Below are 16,764 nucleotides of genomic sequence, written 5' to 3' on the forward strand. Positions count from 1 at the left end.
TTAAAAGGTTATAAATTCTGAGAGTTGAATCTTGGAGAAAAAAAAGAGAATAGTTTGAAAAATGTCTTTTTCCCTCACGATGACTTTATAACGAGAAGAGACATGGAGAGAACTTTCAAAGCACTACGCAATGAGGAAGACTCATTGAAAGAAAAATTAGTTAATCTCTATATCTTAGAAGCCTTATTAATTCCCAAGCAACAACCTAACCACATCAATCTCAAACATCTAGACATATTGGATCATGAAGAAACCTTCAAACACTATCCACGGGGAAGATTATCCTACATCCTAACATATCAATTTTTCAAGAAAGCATCATACAACGCCAAGAATATTGTATACCTTCAAGGATTTTTTCTAGTTTTAGTCTATTGGGCTTTTGAGACAATACCAAAAAATTTCAATTTAAATGTTGGGTTTGGAAGAAAGCTTGGAATTCAAGGGCCAACAATCATAGCATGGAAATGTTTGGAGTTAAGTGACTGGAGGACTCTAAACATGAACATTTTTTAATATGAGGATGTAAGTACATTTACAACATTTTCTATCTATGTCTATCTAAATTGACAAATGCAAATGTATATACGTATGAAAGTATGTGTAGACAAGTATGTTCAAAAATGAAATTTATTGCAAAAGAGTACTTACCTAGATTCGCCTCGACAAAAGTAATTTATATTTTACCCTTACTTATTACCGTAGTTGGTGGAAGTACGGATATTGAACCCAAAAGAGTGGTAGTTAAGTAAGTTTCTTGAATTAAAGCTTCAAACAAATGATGTTAGTAGCAAAAAGAAAAGCATTGAAAAGAGTTTGGGAAAATCAAGTGGAACCAAGAATCGAAGGGTGATTTAATATGCAAAGTCAATTCACAAGAAAAAGTAAGTAAAAATTGAAACTCAATGAAATATGAAGGAGTGGGCAAAGGGTACTAATCAATTCTTATAGTCTATCTAATCATAGCATACCTCAATCATAATGTATCACGATCATAACATCTCTGTCATACATGTCTCTCTTAACTAAGTAACACATAATACATAACTTACATACAACTTTAATGTGGGGGTCTACGAGGAAAGTCTCTTACGTTGAGATTAGCTAAATTAAAAATTCCCTGGTTGACAGTCATTTCCTCCCAAATACTCAGTCCTAAACATGAACAAAATTAAAATTAAAAATTTTGTCAACTATCACCATCAGCTTAATTAAACATCCAAACTCAACAAAGGAGGTTGAAGCCAATTCAACCTTGGTTGGGAGAATTTCACAACTCAACTCCCCAACAAAAATAAACTAAACCTTCAAGCAAAACATCCAACTTAAATCCATAATTTAACTCATTTGGGACAAAAATAGGTAATTAATGGGTGTATCAAACCCAATAAAAAACTAAGCAAAACTCACCAAGAAGTGACTCAAAAATAGGGGACGACTTGGCAGGGGCTATCGGCTCGAGCGTGGCTTGTGGAGAAAGGTGCACATTATGGATCATGCGTACGGCTTGGAGGAGAAAAGACTCGATGCACGACTTGCAAAGGGGTGAAGGAATCAGCTGGGATGAGCGCGACTTACGAAGGGTGAAGAACCAACTCGTTGATGCTCAAATTAGCTAGATTAGGCAAGGATTTATTTGATGGCTGCCGACGACGAGATATGGATGGCGTGAGATGGAGCTTGATGACAAAGAGGCTTGACAAGAAACGTGCAAAGACAGTCGCCTCAGCTTCACGTACGTGCGAATGGAGGGGTCGGGGTGAGAAATGATCAACGAGCTCTTCGACTTCGTCTGACGTGTAGCAGACGGTGGGTAAACGACTTAGACGAATGGAGATGCTTCCACCAGAGTGCTGTGTGCGACGGAAGACTGAAGGAATGGGCGGCGGCTAGGGTTCCTCAAGCCTAGGATTTGGACAAGGATTTAGAATTCAGATCTCCGACATTCCCCTACATCCCCCATGACCTGGCAACATCATCCTTACTATTCTTAAATGCTTATTAGATTGAAAGTTCTCCCCACAAACCAGCACGAGTCCTTTTGTTGGCTTTTTGGCCCTTAATCTCAAATTAATTTATTTTAATTATTCAATTAATTTATGTTTTGATGATAACAAATCTGACTTTTTTTATTGACAATTTTATTAATTTGAATAGACCATATCGTAGAGCTTGGAAAAATGATTCTAACGCCTCTTGAATCACCCAAATCGAAGTTCAAATGAAGAAAATATTGCTAAAAGAAGCTTAACGAAAAAATACCCGAGATGGTGACGTGGCGACCAAGCATTCAATTTGAACCAATTAGAGAAAGCCACTTGGAGCAATGAAGGAGTAACAAATGTGGCTTTTTGTTATGTTTTATTGGCTTTTATAAAGAAAATGAATTTAAAAGAAAAATGATTTTAATATTATTATTTTTTCTTGTGTCTAACGGCTAGTTTTTTTAAAAGAGGGTGAAGTTGCTTTATTGATTTCTTTTTAAACAAAATATTTTGAAAAGACATATTATTATATTATTATTTGTATTGTGTCTAACGGCTAATTAAGTTTAAATCTCAACCATTCATTTTTCTTTTACTTATATCTAATGACCCAAATGATTTTGAATTTATCTTTCCTCTCTTTTTAAATACTTCACATTTACACAAGATCACAACATCTTTACAATAATCCTCAAGCAAAAAGCCAACATTGTTATTCTCTCTAAAGCTTCCAATTTTTATTCTTTTCATCTTATTCTTGAGAGCTTCTTATTGTATTGTGAGGATTAAATTTGTGAGCTTCAAATTGTATACTCACTCTTTTAGAGAGTTTTCTTTTGTGTGATTTAAAAATTTCAACATATTGTAACGGTTGGATCCTAACCCGTGGAAAGGATCGGGTTTGCTCTTGAACCCGAAAAAGGAGCAAGAATCGGTTCGGCTCAAATCCGTGGAAAGAGTCCAAAGAAGATTTTCAATCAAAATCCCAAGGGGTGCTTGGGAAAGTGGATGTAGGTTGAGTTTAACCGAACCACTATAAAATTACGGTGTCTTCTTCTCTAACTCTTTTCTAATTATTTTTTAATTTAATTTTAGTTACATATTCTTATTGGTTGAGTTTGATTGCATACTTCCATTCATATCTTTTTATCAATCTTGTTATTTAACAAAGTTTACAAAGTTCTTTATTTAAATTTTAGAAAATATCTAATTAGTTGATTTTACTTTTTATTTGTCAAAAAGTTTATTTAAACCCTATTCACCCCCCTCTAGGGTTGCCATACCGATCCAACACCTTTCAGCATGCTTTGTCCTCACTCACATGTATCCTAGGAAAATTTCCAAGAGGTCATCCAACATAGAATTGCTCCAAGCTAAGCATGCTTAGCTTTGGAGTTCCTATGATCAAACCATCGAAAAGGAAAGTGCACTTTGTTCGTATAGATTACTTTTAATGCTTTTAAGTCTTTCTTAACATTATTTTCATGTCCTTAGGGTCCCTCTCATTCATATGTGATATCGGTTCATTCATGTCTCCCTCCTAATCTCGGGTGTTACATGCCCGCCAGCTTCTGCTTGGTTCATTCCTGAACCACATCTTACTGGGAGAGGTTCTGCTCTGATACCAACGGTAACAATCCAACTTTTCGACTAAGCTGAGGTCATTACCATTTAAATAGATATAAATCTTTTTAATTGAAAATAAAAGAAAGTATAAAATTTAAGGAAAACGTTTCAAATATTCTTTTAAAAATTAATAATAAAGTAAATAAAAAGAAACATAAATAATTAAGATACTAGTTTGAGCCCTATATAAAAGAATTAAAAGTTAATACTTATACAAACAATGTGCACATTTCTTTTTGGTAGCTTGATCATAGGAACTTCAAAATTAAGCGTGCTTAGCTTGGAGCAATTCTATGTTAGGTGATCTCTTGAGAATTTTCCTAGGATGTAGAAGTTGGATAGACGATGAAGCAAATGAAGCTAGCATGATAGAAGTCTATCGTTGGCTATCATTGATAGAATCCAAAAAAATTGCTATAGATTGTAAATATTTGAATTTATTTTACTATTTTTAAAAAAACTTTTCATAATTTAGATATAGTTTGTGCTTGAGAGATTCTGCTAGTACTTTTTATTGGATGAGGGGGGGGGGGGGGGGGGGGGGTAATATGGAAAGTTGTTGAATCTTGATGAGCTTTGAGTACAATATCCAACTTTAGAATGGAGTAGAATTGTAATGGAAGTACTAATTATAGTTCGTGAAGTTCGATGGAAGTACTAATTGGAGTTTAATGGGGTAATATTGATAACTTGTAGAAATATAAGTTATTGCAGCCTTTTAAGTAAAATAATGAAATTTTATCACATGAAAATAGGAGAAAACATAGAGAAAAAGTAAGCGATTTGATTACTTTGCGAAAAGCCTAACGCAAAAGAACTTCATCCTTGTTCTACTATGTTTCAGTGCTCTTATCGTAGGATTCTAATCGAAGAAGAATGAAACTCGATGAGCAGCACATTATATGTGAGGAAACCCAACCAACCTTTTCAACGTGATGAAGTAGATGTTAGGTGATCAAGCCACTAGAAAACAAAAGAGGTTGGCAGGAAAGTTAGAAAAGGACAAATAGGACAGGCTATACAGAATAGCTACAACTTTTTAGTGATATTAATGGCGCGTGCTTTCATGTCAGCATTACTCCGTGTATATAAATAAAGCTTCTCACCCAAGAACAAGGTGTGCAAATTTGGTTGGATAAGCAAGCTCCTCATATCGTCCATTCCTCTCCCTTACCTTGAGTTTTAGGTGATAGCTTAAAGTAAAAGAGAGGGAGATTATATTCATCCATTCTATTGTCCCCCTCATCTATAGGCAAAAATCAGAGCCAAAGAGTATGAGAGATCAAACTCCGCGGCGTAACACATATATTGTATCTTGACTGTTTATTTTCTATATTGTGTTGTTTTGTAAGTAGAACCTCATGGTCGAAGGGCCTAAAGTGTTATTTATGAATGTAATGCATTTCTTCTTCCATTCTCCCATCTTTCTTATCTCTTATATCTATCTATCTATCTATCTATCTACCTATATATATATATATATATATATATATATACATATATAATTTAATGAGTGATGTATTTGATACTTAGAAAGTTACAATGAATGCAGTAAGAGTTTTGTTCAGTTAAATGTGAGTATCTTAACCTTGTTCATTCGAAAGAAGGTAAAAAGTAGAGATTGTAATTAAAAAACAAGTGAGAACCACTTTTAGATAAGCAAGTGGTGAGAAGAATGTAACAATGCATTCTTGTTGCCAAGCTCATCCTTTACATAGATTACGACTGAGAGGTTAATGTGTGTGTCGAAAGCCTAAAAGGTGTATGTCTTAATTAAGGTATAACTAATGTTACTACATTCAAAATGATTAGATATAATGCATCGCTTAACTTGTGTATTTGCATCCACAGGGGAGAGCAAGTATGCGTTGCGCTGGGACGTTTCCTACCTCAATTCTTTGTTAATAGATGTTTGTACCGCCACGAAGTATTGAAACATCATTTATTATATTTAACAGTTCAATTTTCCTTCCCTACCATGCCTATATTGATTTCATATCTCGTCATGCCATACCACCATGTTCACCTTATGTTGTCAAGCATAGTAGTGTAAATAGTTAGGGTAATTATTATACTGTTCATATGTTGTACTGTATAGTGTACATCTCATGATTTAGTAAGCGATTAGTTAAAATTAGGAGCTTAAATTCTCTGAGTTCGACCTTGGACTTACTAGAAAACCTTTTGACACTTATACTTTGGCGATAGAAAGGAAAGCTCTGTGCGACATGTTTAATTATCATGTTAGCAACACATGAATATGAGTGCACATTTTATCACATAACCCTATTTTGCTGCCTATTAGTCATTAATTTTAGATCCATTCACGCTGACCTACAAGCGTAAAACTTGAGAGAATTTAATGCATGAATCAAAACAAGCAAATACCATCATCTTTTTGTTGGAAGATTTGTGTATATTGTCTTTGTTATTTGGTGTAAGTAATATATCATGGAAGTACACGTTGTAGTTTGTGAAGAGACAAATGATTATTAATTTTAAGGAAGTCTTTAATATATATATATTTTTTTAGTGTAGTTTTGGAGGTGTAGTGATTCCACATGTGATATTGAAGTATTTTGAATATGTTGTTTTCAATTATTGTTATATGGATATACAATATTAGTTAGTATGTTTATTGAAATTTTATAACTATCTATATAGAATGAATTGGAAGTACTAATTGTTGTTTAGGGATGAACACATTTTTACTTATATTGTAGAAGTCTTTTATGTTTCTTATTAGGTTTTTGAAGGGGTGGGTGGTGGAACATGTGATATACAAGTGTTTTCAAGGATGTGTACTTATAGTTTTACGCAAACTTTATTGCATTATGTATATAAGCAAGGAATTTTAGTACATTATACAAGTTTTGTTGGGGGATTTGTGTCTAGTTTTGTTGGAGAATTTGTATGTGATTTCATATGCAATATAGTAGTGGATATGATGTTTGTTATTGTAATGTTGTATATATGGAAGTGTGTTTTTAAATTTTAGGTAACTTTGTATTCGATTTTATGGTAGAGTATAGTGTTGTGTCTTTTTTATATTTTAGGTTTGGCTTCTATGCATTTATAGGTGAAAGAGATATTATTGGCTTGCCATGAAGACAACAAACACACATATATTATAGTCGACACACATTGTGACAAATACTTTTTTTATTTTTTTATACAATAAGTAATAGACTTTTTCTGTGACAAAACGAGATATCTAATGTAGGTTTTAACTTTTTCATCGATATAAAAAATGGATTAATTATTTTAAAGAAACCGACATTTAATACGATTTTGTAAAATTATTTAAAAAATTAAGTTAAACTTGACATAGAAGGGGATGTATAATGCCAGTTTTAAATTGACATTGAAAAGGATGTACAATGTTGATTAAAAACGAACATTGAATATGATAAGAATTGAAATTTCGATATCTATAGTGTTGGCCGACATCATAGACCTTTTAAAACACGATATTCAATGTCAACCTAACCCAACACTGAACCTATAAAATGTGAGTTTCAAACTGACATTAAAGTTTTGATTTGTACTAATGTAAATTTGAGAAAATGACTTTAAAAATGAAATCAAAATTAATCCTCGTGTATTTATAAGCATTGACCATGCAAGTAATACATGAAGTGAACTACGCTTCAAATTGAAACTCATGGCAATCTTTCAAGATGAAAATTAAAGTTGGATAACTTCACAAAAGTTGATGTTGGGTTTTTTCACTATCAAAATATTATATAGTTACATGAAGTTTGTAATTTAATTAATCCAATGAATTAATTTACAATATAAAATTATAAAATAAAATAAGAATTAATTAACTAAAGCATTTAATAAATTAAATTTAATATTTAATATTAAATTATTATTTTATTCAATAATCTCGATCAATTCCATTGACCTAATTTGAATCCCTATTCAAATTCTCAATATTTAAATATATTATTTGCCTCTCAACACTATATTGTTAATTATATCGAATATTATTATTAACAAAACGTTTTCAGCGTGAATCCAAACAATTTGAATTCTCAATCAATATATTCTAAGTTGAATTTTGTTTTGAGCTAATAGAAGGTTCTACAGAGCATGTGCTCCAATGATTTAAGATTAACCAGCTAAATTCGTTTAACCTAATTAATTAGCATTCGTTAAATAACAAGATTGTCCACTATAGCCCTTAGTTGCACTCTCTTCACTATAGATATATTTGTGTCAACCTGATATAATCATGTGATTAGTAAGATAACCTTCCATAAATTGTTTGTAATTTTGGCCAAAATACATGTCTTACCTTTAAAAGGTCTATGATCTAGACCTATAGCTTCGCCTGGTCCTCTAATGAACAATTAGATGATGGTTCATCCATTAAACTGAGTCTCTCTCCGGTCAATGAGAGGAAAAGCCTCTTGTTCAAGACTTGGAGTAAGCTTTTAAAAAGGAACAACCTCCTTCTACTATTCCTAGAAGTGAGTAGGAGTGAATTTCATCTTGCACCCGATGTCCTCAACTTATCCATCCAGTCTTAAGTCTGAAATAAGAGGTTTATTGGCCAATGCTAATGAACTATTCTCTTATATGCAGATTTATGGATAATACCCAATAACCAGGAGTTCAAAGTTAGTTCAGAATTAAAGTCAAGTTACCTAGATCACAAAGTTGAATAGTTAGCTTTAAAACAATAAACGATGTTATAATGTAAAAGTAACTATTTCATTGTTCGATTGATCTTATATGCAAACTCTTTTACATAGGATGCTCCCACTCACATGTCTCTACACGAGCAATTTTGGATCACACTGCTTGTACTAAATACAAAGTGGACCACATCAATGAGACGTTGAACCCTATTCCTATATTATAGATTGTCTAGACTATCTACTCGAACTTGATTCACATTTATATCACTGTATAAAAATTTAAGTAGTCAAAGAACCTTAGTTTATTGAATTCTATGTTTATAACGAGCAAATTTTTTATTCAGTACCAATTTATTGAACAATACCTCAATAACACTTTTACTAAATAATAGAATAGCTTAACATTCACAAATTACAAATTTAAGACATAACACCAAACAAAAGTGAGTAAATTAAATTGTCTAAGGCACAATGTAGCATTGTCGTTAGACATAATTTCTCTCTAATATTCATGGCACTGCATTTTCTTATGTTATGTGATATATTATTCATATAACAAATGAGCGTTGAGCGTTGAAAAAGTTGGAAAAATATTCATGCATTTTAATGTTCCAACAAAATGTTAGAAGAGATTCCAATAAAAAATTTTATATGTTTTTTAAGTTCTAGAAAATTGCACAAGATACCTATAACTCAACCTAAACAATTTCACTTTCTTTATCAAATTAAACATTAAAGCTTCCTTAGGGATCCATTGGTAAACAAACTCATCAATATTAATGGGCATGTTTTTCAAATAAATTCCATCGTCTTTAGCAATCTAAATACAAGTTCCTTGATTTCCACACCTATTACAAAGCCAACGATTCAATGACTCAGGCCAAAAGCTTTCAAAAGCAACATACACATCTAACTTGTTCAATCTACACAAAAACAAGATTGTTCCCCAAAAGTTTTCTTCAAAGTTCCATGGGAAATCATCTCCATGGTTAACCAAATGATGATTTCCCAAATCATCGTCCATAGATTGACAATGCACATTACAACTGTGGTTGCTTAGCCCGTTTATTACATGAACAAAATACCTTGAAGGTTGTGACCGAGGTTTCGACCACGTCCAAACTTGACCCTCAACCAAAACCGTTGTTGCAAGCCATAAAATGACCACAATTCCTCATCATCATTTTATTTTTAACCAAACACACTTATTATTATTTTTTATCTATTTATTTGTTACAATTTGATGTTTTGGCATGTACATATATGGAAATAAATATACATACTTATAGCACTGGTAGGATTTTAAGTAAAAAAATTTAATCTCCTGCCTAATTTTGTGCTGTGGATAATGCATATTTTTCTCCTCAAATAAGGAAATGATATCAATGCATTAATTAGATACCTATTATTAACCATTCGTGTATTTAAGTTTAAAGAACAATTTATTTATGTTAAACCTCATGACATATACTCAAAATATTAGCATATACAAGCATTTTTTAAAAAAAAATTACAAATATTGCAAAATCTATAGAAATTTATCAACAACAATCACTAATAAATCATATTGCAAATATTAGTTTAGGATTAATAGATTATAAAAATCTACAAGGATAAAAATAGACTTTGCTATATTTATAATTTGTATAAAATATTATTATATATTTAATTATTATTCTTAAAATTATTACTCGTTCTAGTAATTACTCTTCATAAAACGTAAAATGTAAAATAATTTAATTATTTTACTGTTTATTACAACTTTCCTAGATTAAAAAAGAAAGGTTTATTTTAAAATAACTCATAAGGGTAAGTTCAAAATTAATACAAATGAGTTGTTTTTAAGTACCTAGAAAAATGAACAAAATTATTTATAAATATAATAAAATATTACGGATAGATATGGATGAACACTAATATATATATATATATCAGTAATAAATTAAACTATCTAAATATACATGTATATTTTACAATAGAGACAAATGAGAGTGCTAGTAATGGATGAAGTTTATGTTAATTGTTTTATATGCTAATTTGTTTGAATCAATTTAAGATGAAGTCATTTCTATACATAGAAAATAACATTAACATTAACGTAAATAAATTATTCTCCGAACTCAAATACAACGAATGGTTAATAATAGATATCTGAGCATTGATTTTCTTTATTGAAAAGGAAAGTTTAGATTAAGGACAACACAAAATTAGGCAGGAGATTAATTATTCTTTAATTGAAATCCTGCCATTCAATTTCTTCAATTTCTTGCAAGTGCTATAAGTATGTATGTTTATTCCCACAAATGTACATGCAAAAACATCAATTGTAACAAATAAATAGATCCAAAAAAAGTGTATTTGGTTCAAAATAAAATGATGATAAGGAATGTGATCGTTTTGTGGCTTGCCACAATGGTTTTGGTTGAGAGTCAAGTTCCGAACTGGTCAGAACCTCCGCCGACAGCTTCGAGGTATTTTGTTCACGTTGTAAATGGGCTAAGCTCCCACAGTTTGGATGTGCATTGCAAATCCAAGGACGATGATTTGGGATATCATCACATGGTTAACCATGGAGATGATTTCCAATGGAACTTTGAAGAAAACTTTTGGGGAACAACCTTGTTTTGGTGTAGATTGGAGAACCCGGAAGCGTATGCCGATTTTGAAAGCTTTTGGCCTGAGTCCAGAAACCTTTGGCTTCGCTATAGATGCGGGAATCAATTAGGAACTTGTATTTGGACTGCCAAGGATGATGGAATTTATTTGAGAAACATGCCCGCTAATGTTGATGAATTTGTTCACAAATGGATCCCTAAGTGAGCTTTGTTAGTTCTGGTTAATTTTTAGGTTGATTAGGTTTATTGAATAAAATAATTTTGAATATTGAATATTAAATTTAATTAATTAAATGCTTTGCTTAATTAATTCTTATTTTATTTTATAATTGTATATGGTATAAATATATCCTAAATTAATTGATTGGATTAACTAAATTACAAACTTCATATTACTATATAATATTTTGACAAGTGAAAAAATCCAACATCAATTTAGTAAATTTATCCAACTTTAATTTTAATGTTTGAATGGATTGTGGTGAGTTTCCACTTCAAATTTAATAGATTTGAAGTGTCAAGTTCTTCTTAATTCGTTTCTAATCAATATTGTACACCTTCTCAATGTCAACTTAAAACTTAACATTGTACACCTTCTTATACGTTAGTTTTAACTCAATTTTTATTAATAATTTTACAAAATCATATTCAATATCGATTTTTTAAAATAGTCTATCCATTTTTTATGTTGATGAAAAAGATAAAACAAACATTAGATATCTCGTTTTGCGACATAAAAAGTCTATTATTATATTTTATATATAAAAAAAATGTCTCAATGTGTTGGCTATAATATATGTGTGTTTATTGTCTTCATTGCATGCCCATAATATCTATTTCACTTATAAATGCACGGAAGCCAGACCTAAAAAATATAAAAGGACACAACAATATACTCTACCATAGAAATGAATACAAAATTACCTAAAATTTAGCAACACACTTCCATTATTGAACATTACAATAAAGAAAATCATATCCAATACTTCTATATTGCATATAAAATCACACACAAATCCTCGAACAAAACTACACACAAATCCCCCAACAAAACTGGTGTAATATACTAAAATTTCTTGCTTGTATACATAATGCAATAACAAAAGTTTGGGTAAAACTACAACCAAGTACACGTCCTTGAATACACTTCTATATCACATGTTGAGCCACTCGCCCCTTCAAAAACCTAATAATAGACACATAAGACTTCTGCAATATAGGTAAAAATGTGTTCTTCCATTAAACAAAAGTTAGCACTTCTGATTCATTCTATAAATTTTCAATAAGCATACTAACCAACACTTGTATATCCATGAAGCACTTCAATATAACAATAGTTGAAAATACAAAATATTCAAAATACTTCTATATCACATGTGGGAACCACTACACCTCCAAAACTACAATAAAAAAAATATTAAAAACCTCCTTAATGTTAATAATCATTATTTGTCCCTTCACAAACTACAACTAGTACTTATACTTACACCAAATAACAAAGACAATATACACAAATCTTCTAACAAAAACGTCCGGGTTTTACCCCCATTACATCAATTAGTACTTCCATTTAACTTTACCAACTATAATTAGTACTTCCATTACTGTTCTAATTCATTCTAAAGTTGCATATTGTACTCAAAGTTCATCAAGATTCAACAACCTTCCATATTACCTCCTCTAACAAGAGGTACTAGCAAAATCTCTCAAGCACAAACCATCCAACAAAACTTGTTGATTTTGTTTGAATCTCATCAATCTCTTCATAGGTATATACATTTTTCGTATTAAACTAAAAAAGATTGAAAAAAATGAAAAAGAAAGAAAGATAAGCACAACTAATTAATTTACATCAACTTTTAAATTGTAGCATATTAGTAACTTGTAGAAATACAATTTATTATGGCATTTTATGTAAAACAATAGAACCAAAATGCGAAGTAAAAGACCAAAACGCGTAGCTTTTGTTGCGAAGTTATAAACTTTAGAGAAAACAACTTTAAGCCATTACGACCGATTAACTATAAATTTAAGAGTTTTTAAACGCGGGATGATAAAAAGAAGGAGGATTGAAGCGAATCAGAGAGGAATGTGTCGATAAATTATGTGATGAAAAGATGTCTGGGATCCAAATCATAAGGCATTTGGACAACATTCTCATAATGCGTGTTGATTCGCTAGAAAACAAAAGAAGGTGGTGGAGTTGATGTGGCCTGTCGAGACTGGCATCGACTCTGACATGTTGATATATAACTTGTAGAAATACAAATTATTAGAGCCTTTTAGGTAGAATAATGAGACCAAAATACATACTAAATGTGCAAAAATGCTTAACTTATGTTGTAAATTTATAAATATCCGAAAGTACACTCTACATAAGTTTTCATGTCTGTTTTACCCTGTTTTCAGTGTCTAAATGCAGGATACGGAACAGAAGAAGAAGCCAGTGAATTCCAGAGGAACTTGCACAAAGACTACGCGAGAAAACATTTTCTAGTAAGTATAGTTTCTAGGCAAGATCCACGTCAACACTCGAAGAAGGTTCACTTGAAGACAAAAATGATAGATGAAGTTGATATGACTTGACAAGTGATAACTGCTTGTTTGTTGGATAGAATTACAAACCTTGCTTTATTGGTTCGTGGGTGTTTTCTTTACACATGTCATGTGTGATGAGTACAATACTCTTAAAACTTGCAAATAATCAAGGCATATGGACTTATAGTTTGGCTGTTTGTTTGTTTAGTTTGTAATATGATGAAGTATCATTAAATACGAATCATTGTATAAACTTTAGATTTTTTTTAGATTCTTTACTATTATCATATAATATAGGAAGTTGAATTTAAGTTGTTGAAGAAAAATGACGATGCATTTAGTTCAAGTTGTGTTAATTATTTTGGATTTTTTTCTTTAAAAAAAGATAAAGAAGAATTTGATGGAATTTAGTTTATTATTTATATATTTACGATTAAACAAGAAAGAAAAGAGAAAAAAAGGAAAATTTATTTTAAAATGAGATTTAAGAAAGAGGAACAAAAGGTGAAAGTCTCATTCGGTGTATCAATTTGTTTTTCAATCTTCTTCTCCACCGCCCGAAATTTCTTCTCCTATTTCTCATCTCTTTTTGGTTCATCATCTTCAGAAATGTGTTGAGGGAGGGCTTGAGAAGATTGGAAGCAAAATTCTGCAGTTCGGAGGATGAAGAAGACAAGAAACAACAAGCTCAAGTAATTTCTCTTGACAGATTGAATTCACGCAAACATCTTCTGGTTTGAATTGCTCAAAGGAATTAAAAAGTGAGGTTTATTATATTTTTTTAAAATTTTATTCAATTTATAACAATTTTTGTGAAGAAAGCTTGAGCAAATTCTGATGTTAGATTAATATTTTACGAAGAGGCATTCAAGTCATAGTTTGGTGTGTGAAATCATGAAGCCTCTTGTTTTTTGAGTCTTCTAGATTGTACAGAGCGTTCTTTCATGAAGTAATCGTGAGTCAAACATGATTGGAAGTAAGTCTAATTTCAAGAACAAGTTAGAGGTTAGCAAAAAACCCAAATTTTCCTGAATTAATTTGTTACCCTAAATTGTTCTTTATGGCTTTGTCGTTGTAAAAATCATTCCAAGTTGAGAAAAATGTGTCTTTCTTATTTTATTCTGAAGATAGAACAAAGGAAAAAATTCAGAAAATATGTGAAGCTTTTAGTGCAAATTGTTACCCATTCACTTGGGCAAACAATATCAGATGATCACAGAGATAATCATGCTTGTTACTGTATTTTATTCCCTTCATAATTTCTTTTCTCTCTCTCTCTCTATCCCAACTTTCTGGTTGGTAGTGCTAATAGGTCGAATTTGAAGTGGTGGATGATGTATAAAATTGAAGGTGCATGATGGTGTATTTTCTGGAACATCGAGATGAAGAGGCTATAACCCTACTCGCTTTTGAGGACTCTTTGCAGTCTATTTTGTGGAACATTAAACTCGAACCCATCATAGATTTCAGTTGCTTCTATCATTAGTGCACTAGAGTTATCGTCCAAATTTAAGCTACCCTTAGGCCACATCTGATACCTAGCCACTTAGAGTATTACAAATCTAACAACGCCACATTTAACAATTGATGTGCATAGTTAGAATTTAGTTAAAAAAAAGAAATTTAGGAGAACTAATTTTTGTTACTCGTCTTTGGTGTCTCATGTTTATGTTATTATTAACTTTTTTTAATCATGTAAGACTCACAAGCAACGATAAAGACTACAAACTTCGATTCAACTCAACGATGCATTCTTCCTCTATTTTCCTGCTATCTTCAAGACTTGTTGCTTTACATCTCTTTCTCATATATCTTCCTGCCATCGCTCGAAAAATCGCAGCCTATATATTTCACTTCACTCTCAAAAATAGAGAGTCTGAGTTTTCACATTCTCACTTAATCAATTTCATCATAGTCATTAGATGGAAGAAGAATCCATGATGGTGGATAAAACTTCAGCGTGGAGAAGGGGAGTGGCGACGACGACAAAGAGGCTAAGGAAGGTCAGTGTGGAAGAGAAGGGGAGGGTTTAAGGAAATCACTGTAGTATTTGTTTGGACGAATTGAGATGTAAAAACAGGGATGTGATGAGGGTTCCTTATGGGCATCTGTATCATGAATCATACATCTTCAGTTGGCTTAGGGCCACCATTCCTTGCATTTGAGGTTTTTAGTTGTTTTTTTAGAAAGAAAAAAGAAAACATTAAGGTTCGTTTGGTAATGTTCTCGTTTCCTATTTTCTGTTTTCTGTTTTCATTATTTAAGAAACATAGGTGTTTGGTAAATTTTCCTCTTTCTTGTTCTCAAAAGAAATATAAACGTTTTTCATTTTATAAGGAATTATTGGAAACAAAAAGAAGTAATTTCTCTCATTCCCGTTTCTCAATTATTTCTATCGGTTTCTTTTTTCTTTTTCTCATTTGTTTCTATTGGTTTTCTTTTCTTTTTTCTCAATTCCTTTTATTGGTTTCCTTTTCCTTCTTTTCAAATATTTTTCTATTTCATTTTCCTTTCCATTTTTCTCTTGTGATTTCCTTTTTCTTTCTCTTATTTCCATCTTCTTTCCAAAATAACCACTCTCCACGTGGTTTCCTTTTTCTTCCTCTTATCTTCATTGTCTTTCCCAAATAATCATCCTCTTCCTCTTTCTCACATCGTCTTCATTGTCTTCTCCTTTGCCTCTCATCATCTTTCTCTACACGACGCCTTCCTCTTCACTGGATCTGGATTTCTGCTCTTCCTCTTTGCGTGAATTGTGTTTTTATTGTGAATTTTCGTCGAATTTGTGGTTTTTGTCAGATTTGTGTTTCAGCTGTGAGTTTTTGTCTTCCTCTTTACCATGGGTTTTGGTCCTCCTCTTCGTCAGTAAAGCAGCATCGCACCTCTCAAGAAATAAGAAGAGCAACTAAAAGGAAGGAAAGATTGAATTCAGAGATCATTCAACTCTCTTTCTTTCATACTCTTTCCCTTGTTTCGGGTTTTCGTCTTCCTCTCGTCGACTTTGTTCTTCAGATCTCAATCTCCATAAGATTACAAAAAGACTTTCGTATCTAGATTTGATATTTTTTTTTTTATGTTTAATGGAGGACATATATTTTTGTTTCATGTTTAATTGAATTAAATGTGAATAAAATAAAAAATAAATTTCAAACAAAATCATATAACAAGAAACAGTTATCAAACACATTTTTTGTTTTTGTTTCTATTTCTTTTTTTCAAGAAACAAGAAACAGAAACAATTATCAAACATATACCTGTTTCTTGTTCTAATAAAGAAAGAACATGAAACTGGAAACAGAGAACAATGAACAAAAAATATGAAACAAGAATGTTACCAAACGAGTCCTAAGG

The 16,764-nt window shown here is 31.5% G+C and overlaps 1 protein-coding gene and 1 long non-coding RNA gene across 3 annotated transcripts; both read left to right on the forward strand.

The window, feature by feature from the left end:
* The first annotated feature begins 10,672 nt into the window (after positions 1-10,672).
* LOC101207655 (S-protein homolog 1-like) lies at positions 10,673-11,080 on the forward strand. The gene has a single exon (XM_004139683.1). It carries the CDS (start codon positions 10,673-10,675, stop codon positions 11,078-11,080), a length of 408 nt encoding a protein of 135 aa, XP_004139731.1.
* A 2,843-nt stretch (positions 11,081-13,923) lies between these two features.
* Positions 13,924-15,634, forward strand: LOC116405037. 2 transcript variants are annotated; one of them, XR_004218096.1, is made up of 2 exons: positions 13,924-14,174; positions 15,329-15,634. It is a non-coding gene; the product is annotated as an uncharacterized LOC116405037 (long non-coding RNA). The 2 variants fall into 2 exon arrangements; XR_004218097.1 differs by lacking the exon at positions 15,329-15,634 and adding an exon at positions 14,717-15,179.
* Positions 15,635-16,764: the final 1,130 nt, after the last annotated feature.

This window comes from Cucumis sativus, chromosome 7 (assembly GCF_000004075.3).
Source record: "Cucumis sativus cultivar 9930 chromosome 7, Cucumber_9930_V3, whole genome shotgun sequence".
NCBI classification, from domain to species: Eukaryota; Viridiplantae; Streptophyta; class Magnoliopsida; order Cucurbitales; family Cucurbitaceae; genus Cucumis; species Cucumis sativus.